The sequence below is a fragment of the Cyprinus carpio genome, chromosome A11 (genome assembly GCF_018340385.1).
Source record: "Cyprinus carpio isolate SPL01 chromosome A11, ASM1834038v1, whole genome shotgun sequence".
Lineage (NCBI taxonomy): Eukaryota > Metazoa > Chordata > Actinopteri > Cypriniformes > Cyprinidae > Cyprinus > Cyprinus carpio.
Window position 1 is genome coordinate 19,381,620 of NC_056582.1, and position 20,875 is coordinate 19,402,494.

General features: G+C 36.6%; 2 protein-coding genes, 1 long non-coding RNA gene and 1 pseudogene across 3 annotated transcripts; 1 reads left to right on the top strand and 3 right to left on the bottom strand.

Moving 5' to 3' along the window:
* Positions 1–464: 464 nt before the first annotated feature.
* On the bottom strand, positions 465–5,250 carry LOC109095142 (ADP-ribosylation factor-like protein 8B). Its single transcript, XM_042766669.1, has 6 exons — positions 5,014–5,250; positions 3,271–3,351; positions 3,042–3,115; positions 1,599–1,692; positions 1,049–1,116; positions 465–630 (listed from the first exon to the last, which is right to left on the bottom strand). The coding sequence occupies exons 1-6, from the start codon at positions 5,134–5,136 to the stop codon at positions 480–482; spliced, it is 591 nt and encodes a 196-aa protein (XP_042622603.1). The 5' UTR covers positions 5,137–5,250; the 3' UTR covers positions 465–479.
* On the top strand, positions 5,102–8,150 carry LOC122146621. The gene is made up of 2 exons (XR_006161148.1): positions 5,102–5,240; positions 6,842–8,150. It is a non-coding gene; the product is annotated as an uncharacterized LOC122146621 (long non-coding RNA).
* On the bottom strand, positions 7,387–11,123 carry LOC122146620 (class E basic helix-loop-helix protein 40-like). The gene is made up of 5 exons (XM_042766666.1): positions 10,752–11,123; positions 10,594–10,657; positions 10,295–10,402; positions 9,779–9,902; positions 7,387–9,549 (listed from the first exon to the last, which is right to left on the bottom strand). The coding sequence occupies exons 1-5, from the start codon at positions 10,826–10,828 to the stop codon at positions 8,711–8,713; spliced, it is 1,212 nt and encodes a 403-aa protein (XP_042622600.1). The 5' UTR covers positions 10,829–11,123; the 3' UTR covers positions 7,387–8,710.
* Positions 11,124–15,315: 4,192 nt separating this feature from the next.
* Positions 15,316–20,875, bottom strand: part of LOC109063861 — a 127,756-nt pseudogene continuing 122,196 nt past the window's right edge.

The window sequence follows — 20,875 nt, forward strand, 5'->3', positions numbered from 1 at the left end:
CAACATCTGCAAGCTGAATAAATGAGCTTTCCATTGATGTATGGTTTATTAGGATCAGACAATATTTGGTCGAGATACAACTATTTGAATATCTGGAATCTGAGGGTGCAAAAAAATATTGAGAAAATCGCCTTTAAAGTCATCCAAATGAATTCTTAGCAATGCATATTACTAATCAAAAATTAAGTTTTGATATATTTACGATAGGAAATTTACAAAATATCTTCATGGAACATGATCTTTACTTAATATTGTAATGATTTTTGGCATAAAAGAAAAATCAGTAATTTTGATCCATACAATGTTTTTTTGGCTATTGCTACAAATATACCCCAGCGACTTAAGACTGGTTTTGTGCTCCAGGGTCACATATCATATGTTTGTGACACTCAATACCATAAAACTAGACTTCAACATTTTCTTAAATTGTGAGTAGTGTTATTCGGTGTTATGATTGGTCAGATCGCCTGTCAATCAAACTAACTGAACAAGCGAAGGGTCACCTGACCAAACATCACAGTTTTACAATTGGATGTGTATAAAATGCAGTAACTCTCACCTATATTGTCTTTCTCTTTGCATGAAATGGAGTAGCAGCAGATCTCTCTGTCTTGAATGGCAGACAGGTTCCTGCAGAAATAGAAAACAAAAATGTTCAAAATCATTTGCCATTTTTTGAGTCGCCTCACAAGAACTCTGTCTTAAGATCTGGGTGTGGTCACCGACTGTGGAAATGTCACAAAATCCCAGAAAAAAAAACACAAACGGAAGACACGAGAGGACAGAACTGCCACAGAGTATTTTGGAGTTGAAATAACAAAGAAATCTAAAAAGAGGAGGGCAATGCTATGTGGTTAATGTTTGCAATTGCATTACAATCAAAATCATCTATAGATGAACATATGCCCTCATATGACAGCAATATTGTTTCTGTATGAGGCAGGAAACATTTAAATAAATCTCTCACTCACATGGCCCCAAACTTGCTAATCAAACAATCACTTAAAAAAAGATCAAGAAATGCAAAAAAAAAAAAAAAAAGTCTTACATCTTTTCGATAAGTTGTTTCTCATCTAGTGCGCTGAGGAGATCTCTTTTGTTGCCAAGAACAAGTACCTGTGTAGGATAAAGTAAAGATAAATGCACCTTTAGGTTTAAACTGCACATTTAACATTGGCACTTTCGCTTTCAGTGCTTAAAGATTTATGCTACTGGGTGTTGGTTCTACTTCGGATCGTGCTAAAATTGTTTTTTTAAATTGCTCGCTTTAGAAAATTGAGAGTGGCACTGATAAAGAGCTCCATGAGTGATCGGTTTCCTCTGTGCTGATTTCTCTGCTGCAAATATGACCTATAACGTGCCCTGTGAGGACATCTCAGACCATAGAAGCTGACGGTAGAGATGCTTAGTCATGCTCCTTAAATAAGACACAGCAGCTGGGGAAAGATCTGGAAAAGGTGTGGTGCGATGGCTAGGCTTGATTTTCTTTTGGTAAATTCAGCAGTAATAAAACAGCACAAAGTATTAATAAGAGAGACAGTCATCCATTAACAGCACAAGGGGGAAATCAGCTGCAATAATAAAACAATTCTTCTTACAGGAATGCCTTGCAGCTGTGGTTTGTCTAACAAGTTGTGTAGCTCGTTTCTTGAGGCTTCAACCTTTTCACGATCTGCAGCATCAACCATATACCTGAAAACACCAACAGAGTCCTTAACACAGTCGTTGATAATGTAAACACTAAAACTTCATGTTAGCGATAATATACAGTCAGCCAGACATTATCACAAAATAAACACTGATAGTGTGATCAGGACCCCAACATGAAGCAGCGTGGTCTTGTGTCACCATGATGGGTTTATTTTGTGAAAATGCCTGATTGATTGTACATTATACCATTACACAGCTACTTATCAAAAAAGCAAATAAATGGACAAGAATACTAATTATTTTCTATTTTTTTTTTGTATAATAGTTCACATCTTGAGCTAAGAAAAAACAGTCTGTTATATAAACAGAAAACAAAGCAACAAAAGAACACTGAAACAATGTTTATTTATATAAGGACAAAGGTGATCGTGCCTTCTCAGTAGCAGGCCCTAAACTGTGGAACAATCTCCCTCTTTATATTCGACAAGCTTCTCATCTCATGAAGACTTATTAGTTTGGCACAGTAGCTCTTGTTTAATTTCTGTACTTGCTACATTTTTGTGTCTAAACACTGTGAAGCAGGGCAACTAAGTTGTGTATAAATGGCTATAAATTTGAAGTATTAAATTTATTTATTATACACTACCATAAAAAAATAGAACTAGAAATCAATACTTTTATTCAGCAATAATTAATTAAATTTATCAAAAGTGACAGTAAAAACATTTATGTTGTTACAAAAAAAAATGCATGTCTTGAACTTTCTATTCATTAAAAAATACTGAAAAAAGTATCATGGTTTCCACAAAAATATTAACCAGCAAATAATGTTTCAACATTGATAATAAGTAACGTTTCTTCAGCAGCAAATCATCACATTAGAATGATTTCTGAAGGATCATGTGACACTGAAGACTGGAGTAATGATACTAAAACTTCAGCTCTGAAATCAAAGGGATTAATTACATTTTACAATTTATTCAAACATAAAAAGTTTGTTAAACTGTAATAATGTTTAACAATGTTACTGTAAACTTTTACTGTATTTTTGATCAAATACATGCAGCCTTGGTGATCATAAGACACAATAAAAATAATAATTTAAAACAACAATTACCAACCCCAAACTTTTGAACAGTAACGTATAATTAATTTATTATTAATCTGCAATCAGTTATATAGGCTTACAAGCCAACAATACAAAAATACAAAACAACAAATCAAAATTTCAAATTTTAAGTTCTCTCTTTAATCTAGCTTCTAGATGCACTTTGATGGTCATTATGCAAAAATATCTAACCGCTCAATGCAACTGTCCAATCAGAATCAAGTATCACAGAGGGCAGTGAAATAAACCGTTTTAAATATGACAAAAAGCAGATTATACTCACACTATGGCATTGACGCCCCGGCAGTATCGCTCCCACATGCTCCTGAACCGCGGCTGTCCACCTATGTCCCAAATCTATGTGAAAACAGCACATATTTGCTACAGGGTTGGACAAGTGGACATAAAGGAAGGAACTGGAGATGTAACATAATGTACATCACGTGCATTAAATCTGGATCCAAGAAAACCCTCCTTGACGCAGAAGAACAATCAGTGTAGATCAGACTTACTTTTATTGTGACGTTGCCTTTGGTGACTTTCCTCATGTTGAAGCCGACTGTAGGGATCATGTCTTCATTGAACTGACCAGACTAGTGGAAAAGAAACACAATAACATCAATAAAACAAACCTGCATGTGAAGGGTTGCATAAGGTACAAAAAAATTACAAGCTAATAGTCTGATGTTTCACAAAATAACAGCACACAAGAGGATGTCAGTGCTAAAATGCAGCTTTTGAGCGTAAACAACTTGCACAAGCAAGTCCTAGGGAGTTTTAGTAATAATGATGGGAATGGTTGGTAAAACAAGCCAGAAAGAATTTAGTGAATTGTGCAAAAGATTCAAATTAAATAGATTTTTTCAACCGTGTGGATTTTGAAATCAGTCTTATGGGATTTCATATTTAAGAAATGGATAATTTTTAGGTGAAAAGGGAAAAACAAGAGCTTCCCATAAAAATATGGTCATAACTACGTCTGTTGCAAAACCCTCATATTGAGGATAGAAATCCAGAAGAGCTTGGCTAAATTCATGGTCATATTACAAAACACCTAAGAGCTGCAACTATGTAATCTGAAGATCTTTAAAGCATTAAATCAAGATTTCTTCAGCACTTCTTGTGGGTACTTTTCCATTTCTTGTGGTTTATGGTTTACAATACAAGTAAATCATCTTAAAACGCATATATTAGCTGTGCAAAATGCAAACGTAACTGGTTTGTATTTATAATACAAGGGAAAATTACTGAGTGAATGGTACGTTTTAAACTGACCCTGAAATGATTCACTGAAACTAGAATAACACCTGCATGTTGATGAAACTGGATGAGATGTTTCTCTCTTCCCCTTTGAATTCAATTTCAAACCATCACGTAGAGTTGTTAGAAACCCTGGGTTTGTAAAGTCATTGTGCTGCATTGCAGAAACATCTATGAGAAGCATAAGAGCAACTCTCATGATTCAATAACGTTTATTGGGACAGTCACTTGGACTTGGGCACTTTACCTAATATCAGATTCAGGCTGCTGTACTCGGAGACCTTTTGCAATATGGGTCACACCAAGGTTTATTTTCAGGGTTATCTATGGATTCCACAATTTTTACAAATGATTAACTTCAGACACGAAACACAGAAGCAAAACCATAATGAACCAGCACTGACATGTCCAAAATACTTCAAGGAGATGAGAGAGAGAGAGAGAGAGAGAGAGAGAGAGAGAGAGAGAGAGAGAGAGAGAGAGAGAGAGAGAGAAAGAGACTCTCACAATCACAAATGACATCTGTTCTGAGTCAGATGCATCCATAAAGTGAAGGTTGTTTCAGATCACATAATAATCTATGATGGAAATCAAAACACACATCTGGCACTGAACATAAACATACAAGGACAGGAAATTTTGCAATAATATTAAACAATACTGTAATAATATTATACATTTTACATATTATAATATAAAAATTATATAGGCTTTATTCATAATAATATTATTGCATAATATTTAAGAGCTTAAACACACAACAAGTGGCATCCACCCTAAAAGTCATCAGTGTCCTCAAACCTGGAGAAACTAGCCATTCCTTTTCATATACAAGCTAAAACATCAAGCAATCCATGAGAAACATCACACCCATATTCATAAGAGCACACTGCTCACAAGAACAGGTTTTAAAACATCTGTTCTCCACCCCTAGCAGGCGATGACATGACAACAGTAAAATATGTTCAAACTGCGAGGAATGCAACCAGACTTACAGCGATCACGTTGACAAAAGTGGTTTTTCCAGAGTACTGCAGTCCCACCAGCGTCAGCTCCATCTCTTCCTTCCAGAAGAGCGACCTGAACCAGTCCAGGAGCCGGTGAATGAGGGCCAACATCTCCGCGCTGCGCTGCTGGCTGAGCTCTGATCGTCAGGATGAGGCAGCGCAGATTCCGCTCCTGCAGGAGGAATCAATCCAAGAGAAAGAGGAAGCAGGCTGAGGTCAGGTGACAACAAATGACGCACAATAAACGCGCCGCGCCGAACATGACCGAGCGGATATCGTTCAGAATAAAAGTCCTCCAGCTTTTATATATATATATATATATATATATATATATATATTATATATATATATATATATATATATATATATATATATATATATTTAGACATTAAAGACATAACATACAACATTTACAACTTTAACAAGATATCCAAAAAGATAACATTAAAAAAATAAAATAAAAGTAACTTAAGTAACTTTTAGTAAAAAAGTAACTCTTTAGCGAATAAAATGCCATCTCTACATTTTTTGTTATCAATACACTGGGGAGACAAAATACAAATGAAAATCAGTCATATAGACCTTCAAACAGAGTTTAGATTTATTTCTGTGCAACAAGAAACGTTAAGTAAATAAATACATACAAAAACGTCGCGTTGCATGGTTTGCTTCAAAGTAACAAGGAAACGTTGTATTACTTTTCTTGCATAGCAGGAAAATAAAGTCCAAATTTATATATTAATAATAACAAATAAATACATATTAGGCAAAGTTATTTTTATTTATTTGATCAAACAAGCAAACAAACAAATACATGCATTTATTTAATGAATAAATTGATTGTGTATAGAATATGTAAGCTAATGCACATTATCTATTCTATTTTGTTTAAATAGTTTCATACAACTATGCATTTTTATAGACAAATATTACAATTCAAATAATTTAATACAATTCAAATAAGAAGTAAGTGGACATGAAATGCTGTCGAGCAAGAAGTAAGAAGTAAAAATAAGTAGATCGTTGTATATCAATATACACAAGTTGAAAAAATGCACGACGTATTAAGCTTAAAACTTCTAAAGGGCCTCTCCACACTGTAAATAAAAACAAGAAAGAAAGAAAGAAAGAAAGAAAGAAAGAAAGAAAGAAAGAAAGAAAGAAAGAAAGAAAGAAAGAAAGAAAGAAAGAAAGGTAAATACACAAAGCGTATTTTGGACAAAAAAACATTTTGTACTTAATTGTTTGAACACGAGATGTAAAGTTCGTCGCAGTTCATCGATTTTCCACACGATGGCGCTAAAATCTTTAGAATAGAATAATGAGCCACTAATGTCCAAACTGGACCTCGTACTTGTCTTTTTCTGCAAACCTGATTTTTTTTTTTTTTTTTTTTTTTTTTTGCAAACCGGTTTCCTACGTCAATCACAATATCATTGACTGCATTTTTCCCCATTACATTTTTTGTTTGTTCGTTTTCAGAAACGAATAATAATGTTAGCTTTTTATGACTTTATTTCATTCATTTATTTGTTTGTTTGTATATTTGTTTATCTATCGCTTGCATTTTGGTAAGAGCTCTACACCAGTTAAAGCCTACTTAAATCTTATCTTATCATCCTGCTTTGGTACAGTACATAGTTAATAGCTAGTTAATAGTTTATTTTACAACCAAATAGACTTATATAAATACTTAATATCTCTAAAACAATATCTCTTTTGTTTTTTTTATATTTTAACTACTTATATTTATAGACGATATTAATAATTTACAGACAACATATAATTGTCTCATAGTCATTCGTCTTTATCGCAGAGTTGTCCTGACTGTGCTGGATGTGTGGCATGTGGCTGCCCATGCTCCGGTGCAGCGAGCGCGGCCCGCCGTGTGCCTCTACATGTGATCGGCAGGTCAGGCGCGGTTACGCGCTTCCCAGCGGGGCGGAGGAGTGAGACCGCGCTGGATCGAGCACACAGTCAGACACGCGGGGAGTGTTAACCTAATTCAACAGCTAACGAGCATGAGAAAAGGACGTGATTCATCTAAGAAATGTAACTCGGTTGCAGAGACTGTAATAATAATCGGTTATGTATTCTTTGCTCATTTTGTTGGGTTATAAAGGCTTTTTTAGAAAACCTGATCGAAAATGCATGGACTTTAGTTAGGAGGCGTGAGTCTGGAATATTTGTAACCTGACTCTTATCATACTGTGTGTCTAAACTAAAGGATTTGCATAAACAGAGCAAGTTTATGGGTTATGTAAGTGTTATATAAGGACGAACTGTGATGGGAAAAACAGCGAGGTTGTTTTTTCAGCTAAATATGTTCAAGCTCTCAAACACAGACTCGGACAGGCATGATTTCCACAGGAAAAAAAAAAAACTTTATTAATACTTTTTCTTTAATATATGTCAACAATACTTTAGACAAAATATATACATCAAGCAACCTTTTCTTAGGTCCCAAAATAAAAAGTAAGTACCTCTTCCTATACAAAACTATTATATTGTTTTTTTAACATTACATTCACTTTCTTTTGCTTCTATGTAGAATCCAGGATTAAAAATGTAGATATCCGCCATCGTGTTTACTGCTTTAAACAGGTAAAGGCAACAGGATGAACAAAGATCTGTCCTAATTTGACCGGAAATGAACATAGAACATGATGCAGATCGAGTCTAGGTCCGACACTATGTACACAATCTCATGGCATACAGTGTTCGGCTGTCCAAAACTCGTGAACGTAAGTGTGGGCCACGTATCAAAAATACAGATGTACAAGTAGTATAAACAAAATAATTACACAACACAGTTACCTCACAACAACTTCACCTACGTGCACGAATGGATGAGAAACTCAAAAGCTACAGCGGAGTCGTGATTACATGACTCCCGTATTTACACGAGCATCACGTCTCAGGAGACAATGTTGTCCTCGTTTATGCAAGGAAACTCAGGTGAGCACGAGATGACAAACGTGCACGCGTGTGCGCTCCGGTCAACAAAAGCAAAGACATTTATTTGGTAGCATTCTAGTCTAAAAGGACGGTTCTTATCGGTTAAAGCAGTCACAGAAGCAGAAGAGAGTGGAGCTTCCTGATCAAGCATCCACGGCACAGAGAAATGTCCAAAAAAGCAGCATCTACAGGGGTGGTTTTATTACAAAAATGACTTTTTCGTTTACATTCAACAAATGAAAAGGTGCTTGTGCAAAGGGCAAAGTCCTTATCGTTGGGGGACCGTCTGCACGTCACATTCTGGGTTATTGTTTTATATTGTTTTCAACTTAACATTCGGCATAAGTGCAGAGAGCAGCCGTTCACCCACCCCAGCTCAGTGTCCTCATTTTGACCTTCTTCACAGTGTCTCACAGTGCTTTGCACGGGGCCTCCTTTACCCGTCTGCGTCCACGCGGACCGTTCCATCTCTAGGTGTGTGTCTGCTGGTTGTGGAGGGAGTTGATAAGAGAGGGTGTGTATGTGTGTCTCTGCGGTTGAAGGGAGGCTGTCGTACGTCTGAAAGGAATCAGAACAGCTGTTTGCCGTACTTGAGGGCGCTTCTTTGAACTTTGCCTTTGCGCCCTCTTCAACCGAACCCTCTTCGGGAGCTTATGCAGCAGGGGAGTCCACTCTCAAGACCCAAACATTCAGAGAGCAGGCTGTTGGTGGACCCCAGAGTGAGTCCTCAGTCTTTAGTTTCCAGGTTTAACGGGGGAACTTGTTTCAGGGCCTGCAGGAGTGCAGGTGAGTCCATGGAGGTCGGAGTGGTGATGGGGGAGCCCACTCTTGAAGACATGACCAAGGACGATGGGAGTTTCTCAGGGGACATAGCCACTGGGGAGCCACCAAGGCCTGGGTACAATACGGGCATGTTTCCTGGGTACCAGCACTTCTCCAGCATGGGCAAGTACGCGGCGGCCGCTCCGGGTGGAAAGAGGTAGAAGGGCATGCAAAGGGGCTGGTGTGGAGAAAAGCTCATGTAGGGGCTGTGGCCGCCCACTACATCGTGCCCTGACAGAGATTCGTCTTCTGAAGAGTCGGACCTCTGCCGCTTGGCCTGTGGCTCATCCAGCTCTTCTTTAATGCTGCCGCTGTACTTGAGATCTCCAGCATCTTTGCCGTAGTAGATCGGCCGCTGGGCTTTCAGTTCACGCTTCTCGAGCTCACCCCCGTAGCCGCTGTCAGTATCCGTATCACTCCCGCTTTGCTCACTGCTGTGAGGATAAGTCCTTTGTATAACCGGCACACAGTTTTTAGCGTGGCCCTCTGCTGCTTTCGGTTGTGGGCTTGCCGGTTTCTCCCTGCTTTCTTGAGCTTTGGGAGTGGGCTCATCCAGACGAGGGCTTGGTGGGCTTTGAATGAGCTCAGACGCCACTTTTTGAAGGTGGTTGATTATGTGAGCAGGCGTCAGGTCATGCACGGTCTCCTGGTTGGCCAGGAACTGAAGAACCTCCTTGGCACACAAGTGGAACCCGGAACGAAACATCTCCTCGCTGTTTTCTGAGTGCCCACTGCCCTGTTCTCCTGTAATAAAAACAATAAGGGTTAGAAACCATGCTGACATTTTCCTTTACAACAGTACGAGGCCAGATCATTTGCTGTGCTGCGTAAGTGTGTCTCAGTTTCTTTATTTTGTAATGCACTCGAAAACAAACGAATGGGGAGGGGAGGTGAAAAGTTCAATGGGGCCGCTTCTTATGAAACAGTAACACTTTTAGTGTGCTGCCCTTTTTTTGCATGGCCAAAAACTCACCGATTTGCATTCCATTCTGCAAGGAAATGATCTTCTGCTGCTGCTGCTCCAGGAGGTTGTTAAGAGCTTTCACATGCTTGAGCGTGAGCTCCAACACAACAGCCTTCTCCAAGTGTCCCAGAGTCTAAAACAGGAAGAACCCAGATAAGCATGTTGATCTTTCTTATGTAACACTCTCTGCAGCGGTTTAGAGAGGACAAACCTGCACTGAGCAGGAACAAAGACACTCCTCTCCGCTCACCAGCATGCAAGTCATTTTCAAACACTTCAAATGAAAATCTAACATGCCTTGTTGACATGAGAATAATTAACTAAAGCCAGATTCACAATATGGAGTGCAGAAAATTAAATGATGGTGTTTACAGCCTGTATATATTAAAAATGTCTATCATGCACATTACAGGAGGGTGACTGATCCAAAAGCAGGACAAACATGATTTATTCAAGATCCACAAGCAGGTGGCGCTTTATACTACAAAATCGTGAGGTGAGCCCATCCACTCCCATATTACTTACAGTGAGTTTAAGGTGTTCGGGCAGCAAATCCTTCAACTGCGCGATGCACTCGTTTATTCTGTCTCTCCTTTTCTTCTCGATCAATCGATGAGGCAATTTGTACGTATCCTGGAGGTTAATAATAAAAAATTAATGTTAATTTCCATGCGAAAAAAAAAACATAAATAACAAACCAAAACTATCAAAATAAAATGTGTACTTTAAATATGGTTTATAACAGTAAAATAGATTTATATTCAACAAAAGTGTCAAGTAAAAGTGTGCGCAATCATATTTGTGCGTAATTGCGCATTTCGTACCTTACTGTCCTCATTGCGCTTCATTCCCCGCCGGGGTTTATACACGTACATGGGAAAGTCCATTCTAAAAAAATCAAATAAAATGCAGACAGTAAGAGATCTAGCTCTCTGGAAAGCTTTCAAAAACATAAACACGCAGCTTCTGGAGTCTGACTTACCCTTGCATGTCAGAGATATCCAGCGAGGCATGTTTGGCCATACAAGGAGGAGGCTGAGCACTGGTAATCCTTTCCATTTTACCCCTATTAATGTGTCTTACTGATGTAAGAATAGGGTAGATATAAAAAATATATGTGTTTAATATAAAAATAAAAAGCAGATCCGTTACTCTCTCATAAAAGTCCACATGTATTTCCCTCGAATGAAGTAGTTTTGGTTCCAGATATGGTGTCTCAAAACTAGGACGCAGAGCCGATGTTGTTGTTAGGTGGAGGTGCAGGAGGCGTTTGTCTGCTCCGGTGCTGGTTAAATGAGTGTATGTGGGTGGATTTGAAGTACGTGTTAAATAAACCCTGTGACTGCAGACACGTCTCGAGCTCCAGTCACATGAGCCTCACGTGTGTGACGGCGCTTTCAGAGCTCAACCCATTTAAAGCAGACCGCCCGCCTTCCCGTGTCCCGTGTCCCACCATGCTGCTGCTGCTGCTCTCTCTCTCTCTCTTTCTCTCTCTCTGAGCTCACAATAACAGCTCGACTCAGGGACGTGTTAGTCTACGGTGTTATGAGGGCCTTATATATATATATATATATATATATATATATATATATATATATATATATATATATATTATATATAATCTTACACACACACACATATATTTATGTGTATACATATATGTGTGTGTGTGCATATATTTACTGTATTATTTCTACATGTTCGAAAGTTATTCATTCATACACACATATACATACATATTTCTGTATGTATAATTTTGATTATTAATTAAAATTAAACATATTGTAAAATATTTAAGTTTTTTTATTCTTCTCTCGAATGCAGCAAATATTTCCTCTCCAGTGCGTGCTGTGTTTGCATAAAGGATTATATTTCTTTACAAACAAGCACTTGTTCTGTTTTACACACACGGGCCTGAATGCGTGCGTGCAGTAGAAGCTTCTGGAAAGAAACGGACGGCAAATGAATAATGTCCAGAGCACCTGTTGCTCCATCAATATAATGCAAGTATTCATTAACAAAATTCCCCTGACATGATGCTGGCACATGAACTAGCGCGGCACCGTTGTCATGGTTACACAATAGTAACAGATGCGCGCGGGAACTATCGCGCCGTTCACACCGTGACCATTTGGCGCTGCACGTGCAGCCGCTCAGGGCTCTCTCGTGCTGCGCCTCGGTTTGTTGTGGCCGGTTGTACTCGGCGGCGGTCACGTTGAACTCCTCATGGCGGCGCAGGGAAAGGGCGGAGGCGGAGGACCGACTGAATCCCCGGGACTGACGTCACCCGTTTATTTTAGTACCGAGCAGCTCGAGCTCAGTTCAGCCAGGCGCGTGAGCTCTGAAGAGAACGGTGGCGGAGGCGATGTTCTCACGCGCGCTGTTTTAACTGTAAATAACGCGCATACATAAAATATAGCAAGATATTTTTTTTTCCTCTCAAAAGTCTTTGAAATCCTGCTGCGTGTAAATAATTCGATAGAATTTACTTTGCTAGATCCATGTTACTACATGCTGCTAAAAAAAATTATTAAAAAGAAAAACAATGAGATGCATAGCCTAGGATGCAAAATAAGTAAATAATCAATTGTGGTTCATGTTGTTTTCTCCCACTAAAATAAACTTTTATTTAACAATAAATAAAACAATTTGTTTATTCATTTGAATGTATGAATTATGAGTCATTCATTCAAATAAATAAAACATGAAAGGAAAATGTGACCCTCTTCGTTCTGTATTAGCATGAATAACTGCTACCTTTAGCAGTCTCATTGAGGTTTTGAGGTCTGCTCATAAAATACATTTAATAATTCAAAGCCCAATAGAATTGGTGGAAAGTAGTGGGAGTTTGGTGATTTTTTTAATCTCTCGAAGTGCAGCAACAGGGTGACACAGCATCCTTCAGCACAGGCGGAGGACAGATCAATGCATGAGACACTTCCTCCAGTCACTTACATGCAGTGCCTATTTTGGTTGTAGATGAAATAGAATGACAAAAACAAAGGTGTGATGTGTCCTTTAAAACATTGTGGTCATACTTTTATGCTTAAAATATCAGTCATATAAATAAACAACCTGTGCTTAATCCGCAGTTAGTAGCTACTTGGAACTGACACTCTCGAGCATTCATCGACACTCATACAGTCCGAGAAGAAAAACATGTACTAGAACAGCCCACCATGACCCTAAAAATCTTGTGCGGGAGACCTGGAGTATAATGCAATAAAATGCAATTGCAATGTGTTTTACGTTTTAAGTGCTTAATTTCACAGTTGGACCTTATATTATTCACTTTTATTATATAACAAGTGGAACAAGAATTTTAATAGATCATGTGATAACTGAACTGTTTGTTTGGGTGGTTTAGTTTTAAACAGCCTGCTGTCTCAATGCCAATTCAGTTTCACGCTGAGTTACGTGTCTTTTTTGGGCTGTTTTTTCGTTTAAGGAAAGTCCCCTTATTCCACCGCAAATATGTTAACCTAATATCAAATTTAGGAGTGTTGTTTTGCTTTAAGAAAGACGTCATCAGGGGATAATGCATTTCGGGAACACTTTACATTAGTGTCCATTACATGCATTTATAAATACAAGTATTTAAAAAAGTAACAATATCAAAACTGTATTTACAAGAAGCATAAAGTACAAATTGTTTATTAGTGTGAATGCAATTGCACTTTTTCATTAATTCTTATATTAAAGGTCAAATTGTGTATTTCATGGTTAAAGTCAAGAATATATATATAATTGCTTTTTTGTTATGTCAGTTTCTCGACCCTCAGAAGGTTTTTACATTTACCATTTATGCATTTGGCAGATACTTTTATTCGAAGAAATGTGTGCTACTTTGAAGGTGTAATTTTTTCTCAGTTCATAGCATGTACATGAATTTTGCTGGGAATCGAACCTATGAACTTGCCATTGCTAGCGACATACTCTTCTGCTGAGCTTTAGAAAAGCAAAAAAAAAAAAAAAAAAAAAAAAATAATATATTAAAATTAGAAAAATGTATAAAAAATACTTTAATATTAGCATTTTGTGTAAAAACAAATGAACAAAAAAACAAACAAATGTTTTAAAAAAATCCTACATTCATACTTGATTTTTTTCTCATATGTGAGTTGTATTTAATATAACCCCTTCCTCAAAATGGGATTTTTTTGTGGATTGTATTGTACCTAATTAGGCTCAGTTTGACAGAGCAATGATCATACCCATAATTTTAACATAATACAAGGGTTAGTGTAAAGTAGTGTGAACCTATTTTTTCTACCTAATTGTCCATTTAATTGTTCTTTATAAATAGCACTGGTTAGGACATTTGAACAAAATGTTACAGACATATAGAACTCTAAGTACAAAAATGACTAATAGATCATCGTGCTCATACCTTGCTGGTTAAATGAGAAGCGTGCACAAAGTCCTGAGGCTCACTGTTAAAATAGCTCTCGTATTAACTTTATAATAAGCTTACGAAAAGCACAAAAGGAAAGTGGCACTCAAAGACCCACCCTGGACATATTAAAGCTTCAACAATGTCCTATTTCTTACTAAACAGATGGTTCCCACTCATATTTTCCTTCTGCCTGTGCATCGGTTAATTTTATTTCACAAATGTCATTTAAGACGTGGAAGGTTTCAGTCTGATGTTGCACCTCACAAAGGGGGATTTTAGAGTGATACCTCTGACGACACTGTCAAGTGTCAATAATTTAACATTTAAGGTAACTGTCTGACACTTAAGTCACACTTCTGCACTTTTTTTAGAGACAACAGCAAAGTTATACCTCAGTGTTTTACCTTGAAATCGATTTGGGACTCTCCAGTCTGAACTCTGGTACAACATACAAAGCTTCTCTGTCTACGACTCACAAGCACATAAATACAAGTGTCAGCAGTGTGCGGAAAAAGCTTATTTTTTTGTTTTTTTTTACCTTTTTTGCAGATCGACATGAAAGGTCAGAGAGAGTGCATTGCCTTAGCATGGGCTGCCGGCTCCTATAAAGCTTGAATTCTTAAGCTCAACTTCCTTTGCATTGACCAGGGTGAATACAATGTCATGTCATAAGAAATCTGTAAAATGATGCAGTCATCAATCTACAGACATAAACTCACATATGGGCAATAATAATAATTATTATTATTATTATTGTACCACTGAAGTTAATACATTGTGTATGGGTACTTACTATTCTGGGTGCCAGCTAGTATTAATAATGATCAAAATAAAATAACAAATAGTGTAAAACAAGGAGCAGAATTATTGATGTTTAACATTAATGTCAAAAGACATGAAACCACAAAAAAAAAAAAAAAAAAAAAAAAAAAAAAAAATAATAATAGAAAAACTATATTTCAGTTCTGGTCCTTTGAACAAGAAATACATATTTTATTAAATAACACTACATTATTTTACAGTCTCATCGAATTATATATATATATATATATATATATATATATATATATATATATATATATATATATATATATATCTATATATATATATATATATATATATATATATTAACCTATTTAATTAGTAGTAGGATTATTTTTCTGTAACAGTGCTTTTAATTATTCAGATGCTATGAAACCATATCTCTCTATATAAAAGCAAAGACCTGCAGACATATATACAGTACATGTATTACAAGAAAAATAAAATAAAGGAACAAAAAAATTGATAGTATTAAGAAATTGACCTGCTTTGCTCAGCTAAAAGATGAAATTGTCTAGAAAAATGTGACTGAGTACAAAAGAAAACTTAACAGAGATTGCTTTTGTCAGCAAATATTCATCCTGCGCTTCACTTTCTGAGTTGCAGGAATATACAACAGGCACAATCAACATGGCTCTATAATGACAAGAATGATACGAGTTCAATTATTTTAAGAAAAAAAAAAAAACTTAACTGCCTGAACAGTTCATCTATTATTACTTTGTATATGACTTCTAAGGCCATAAACCTGACAGCACAAACAAAAAGCCATATATCTTAATAAAGAGCTCCTAAATACTAAACAGAACCTGATTTTATTCATAAGAATTAAAGAACTCTAAATTGGCAGCATACGCATAAGCATCTCCTTTAAGAGTTTTTCATGTTGATATAAATAAATTAACTTAATTACGAAAAAGGCTGTTTTCCCCCCATATACATAATTATCGTATCTGACGTCACACTTGACTTTGCAAACAGTATTCCTACAAGTATCTGGCCTCTAATGTATTTCATTACAATCATGAAGCAAAAGAACCAAAGAAAAAGAAATTACTGCACCGTCCCTTTAAGACATAATATACAGATGTAGTTGCATATTAAAATATGAATATTGCACAAAATACCAAAAATAAGACATCAAATACTGACTGCTATGGGTCAATACAAAAGGATGTGTGTCCAAGCAGCATCTACAGGCTGCAGCACATGTTTGTAAGTCGTGCAGTATCTAGTGTAGCTCATTTTCCACCCTGTGAAAGGTGAGTGATTCAAATTCACTTCCTCTTTAACACGCAGAAACATTAGGCACACAAATGGATGTGAAAAGAGGGCGGAAGTCTTTTATACTTCCCTGGTGGCCTACAGGGCCACTTATTTTGGGTGTACACAGCAGGTTGTGGTGATGATGTGTCTGTGATGTCTTGACACACACACACACGTTCATACACATGCACACAGAAAGGCCGATGCGACTGATATCTGCAGGAGACAGCTGTAGGACACTTGGCCAGTGGAATGGGGGTTCAGGCGGGCTGCTGGGGGTCCATGTTCATGTGTTGGGGGTGTCCCAATAGCCCGATCCTCTGTTTCTGTTTCCTCTGCTCTGTCATCTGTCAAAACAAAACACAACAAGAAGTTTTAATCATTATTATTTAAAAAAAAAATTCTCATCTTCTATTTACCTCTCCCACACACCAGACATGCAATAATGCATTTTTATGTATCCGTTCATTAGGGCTGTTCGAGTTAGTGTTCGATACTTTGATGATATGACGATATATTGTCACATACTACTTGTTCTTAACCGTGCTTAATGTGAATACAAGAACAGCGTTTATAATGAAGTGGAAAAGTGCAAGATTTAAAAAAAATAATGAATAGAGTATAATATATAGGCTAAAACACGCTTTAATCTGGCCGGAGAGGAACACAACCAGGGTTTTCTGATATAAAGAGACATAATCCCCGAAACAGAGCTTCAAACTTGCACAATACGGAAATATCTGCTATGTGCATTACTTATTTTTGTCAACCTGGCAACCATGGGTATGCGCTTTCTCTCTCTCCACTGTGGATAAAAGCACTGGCTTTCTGAAAATAAAGGAAAGCTTGCAATTTAGCAATCTCAACTTTGATATTCTATTCTCAGAAAAGTGTAATTCATCAAATGAGCATTTATAAGAGAGAGAAAGAGAGAGAGACTGTGTATGTATGAATTACCAATTACCTTGTTTTTGCAGCATTTCTCTATTGCTTCAGTGGTTAAGTTGTTTTTACTGATAAAACTGCGGGCAGCGCTGTGTTGCTTAATGTCTGTGTGCGCGCAGCGTGATCTGTGTGACTGAATGTGTGTGTGTGAACTACATTGAAGACAGCAAATTAGTTCGGAACGCTTCTAATTTTTATTTTTTAAATATAGAGAGTGTGTTCATCTGTAAAACATTATTATTTATGGGTTTAAAAATAAGATGCAAACAATCAGAATATTGTCCCTGGTGGGGAGTGTCCAATGTTAACATGAAACCTCCATTTCCTATAGTGTTGTACTGTTGTACAGTTTTGGAGGTCCTTCATAATGCAGAAGTCAACTGCTGTTTTACTAAATTCTGTTAAGGTGAAATTTAATGCAGTCCCGTTTTGTGATACATATCATATTGTGGCCTCTGTATCGGGATACTTATTGTATCATGACTTTGCTGGCAATACACAGCCCTACCGTCCATATAAGAATATATATTCATAAAAAATGCAAAGAATTGAAATATTTTTGATATTTTATCTATCTATATGAAACTGTTGTATACTGTATATTCAGAATGAACTGTATTTTCAGTTACTTTTACAAATTTTACATTTACATATTTTTTTACACACACACACACAAACTGAGTGTATTATGTATTATATGAAATGATATGTATGACATGAAAAACAGCTAAATATATATATATATATATATATATATATATATTTAAATGAATATATGCTTATAACTATACACACACAAATATAGTTACATATTTTCCATATATATCAATAAATGTGTAAATGTAAAATTTATAAAAGTAACTAAAAATACAGTTATCTACAAAAACAAATATGAATATCCAGTATAGTTTCATAGAGACACACATTTGTATAGCAAATCCAAATATGTTAAAATACAAATAAGTAAAGGTTAAAATATGTAAAAGTAACTCTGACAATACAGTTAAAAATCTGAATATACAGTTTTTCTGGCTTCCTTTGTGCAATCATTTTTATTTTTTTTTTTGTTCATTTGAAATCTTCCTCATCTCCTGTTTGTCTCTCCCACAGATCAGGCATGTCATACAGTGATGCATTCTGTGTGTCCATTCATGTTGCCTTGGTTATGACCTCAAAACACAACTGTGTCTGTGTTTTTTAGGTGTGTGTGTGTGGTGGCTGTCTTATAAAAAGCTCATGGGAAAATAAAATGGAGCAATTGGAGCAATGTCATGCAGTGTTGTGTAACTGAGCTAAAACACACACACTAACACACACTCATGCTCACGTACGCAGTTCCACTGAAATTCACACTGTCTATACTGAAATCCCCTACTCTGACTCAACAGCTGCAAAAGTGAGCCAAAAATGCTCATGCATGTGTATATTATACTTGATGTCCACAGGAAGTGTACCTCATATCACTAAACAATCACAGAGCCGTTTAAAGGTAAGCGGCACTGCTCGCTCCTCCTGCTAATGTGACTCCATATAAGGAACCGTTAACTGCAGTATGTCACAACTGGATCTGTAATCTAAATACAATAACAATAAACATTTGAGATAAAATGCTTAAGAGCTGAAATAATGCATTAGATCCTGCCTAGATTTAAGCCCACCCCAAAAACACCCATTCGTAAAAGAAATGTGAAATTATTGAATCACTCCATCAAATGGACCCCGGGCGGGTCACATGAGGGAATACTGGGAAGGACATCACATGGTTACACTTTTGCTTTGAGTCAAATAGATCACAGTATGAAAATAATCCTGAGAAGTGACAATCAGAACTAAACAGTTTGTGTGGTGTGTGTGTGTGGTGTGTGTGTGTGGTGTGTGTGTGTGTGTGTGTGTGTGTGTGCATGCACGTGTGTGTGTGCCATTTCATACACAGGCTAAATATATATTTTATTAATGTTTAAGTTTATGTCAAAGTATTTAAACATAAGACTGCAGATCAAAATGGGTTGGAATACATCAATTAATTCAAGTTAATATATCTTTGATTATATTTTAGAATGAAATTTTATGATGATTTTTTTGTTACATGAGTAGACTAATTTTCCAAGATGATTATAGTGGAGATTTTCTATGGTGTATGATGCATCTGGGTCTTAACATTTTCAAACAATTCTCATATAAATGGTGCTTCTGGGGCCCGAATGTATTTTTGGATTTTTTCGTTTTGTTTATTGTAGTTATGAATACTTGAATTTTTGATTTCTGTTTGTGTCTTATTTACACTTTTCCCCATCAGAATAGAGTGTATGATAGCAGAAATAGTGGAGAAAAACAAACCTGTTTTAATATTTTAACAAGATCATAAACTGAAAATACAGCCCAAAATGATCAACAAATGGAAAAAACAAATAATTCATTTTCAAATATTTTTTAGGCGACCATGTGAAGAATTGCTATCATTCTCACTAAGTTTAAAGTAAGAAAGGGAAAAGTAAAACTGGTACCTAACACATGTAACCACCGAATTGGGCAGATTAAATAGTGAAAGTTTGTTGGGTTTTACTTGCTTTGTCTTCTTTTAGCCAAACAATGACCTTTTCCCCCTGTCTGGAGTACAGAAGAAAAAAAAAACTTCCCTGTAGACACTTCCCATTTTATGTGGCTGCACACCTCAAGATGGTGTTAATTCGACATATTTACAAGAAATCAATGACATGACAGCAAATCCCGTTACGCATATTTCCACCAAATCAAAATATGAGCATCTAACTCGATGACCCACTTTATCGTATTCATCTATGTGAGTTAGACTGTTTATCTGTGGAAACAAACAAGCTCGAGTTCGCAGAACTTCATCTGGACGACAATGCGGCTGAATAAAAGTGAAACAACACTTGGCCTCGTGACGCAGTTGAAACATCATTTTAAATACCACGAGCTGAAGGCAGAAAGAGAAAGACAGACAGAAATGACTCATTGCCCTTTGGTCTAATTGAACCTTTTAGAGGCATTTGGACTCATGCTGACTGACCTTGAAGGCCTAGTTTTCACTCACACCCAACTTAAATTCTAGTCTGTAAAGTCTTCAAACTCATTAGGGTGTGAAGAACTAGAAAAATGAATATAATGTTCTGACATCAGTCCGAAAGCATCACCACTCACCTGTTCTTTCAGTTCAGTGAGTTGGCATGACAGATTCGTGACAAGCTTCATAGTGGATTCAAGTTTCTCCTGAAGATTCCTGATCTCGTTCTGCTCACCCTCGGCGTCACTGCTAACCAGCGACATGGCCCGCATCCGTGGAAACCAGTCCAAGTTGTGTTCCTGTTGGAATTTCAGATGTTAATGTTTTTGGTAGCGTACTATTATTAGGCCTATATATAAAGCTGGATATCATTTACTGGTGTACCTTCAGTAGTAACAAATTCATATACTCTTCAAAAATTTGCATGCATTTTAATAGATCAAAAGTGACAGTAAAGAAATTTATAATATTATCAAAAGATTTCTATTTTAAAATAAATGTTTTTTGTTTTTTTTACTTTCTTTTCATTAAAGGATCCTGAAAACATGTATCACATGTTCCACAAAATATTAAGCCGCACAACTGTTTTCAGCATTGATAATAATGTTTTTTTAGCATCAAATTACCATGTTAGAATGATTTCTGAAGGATC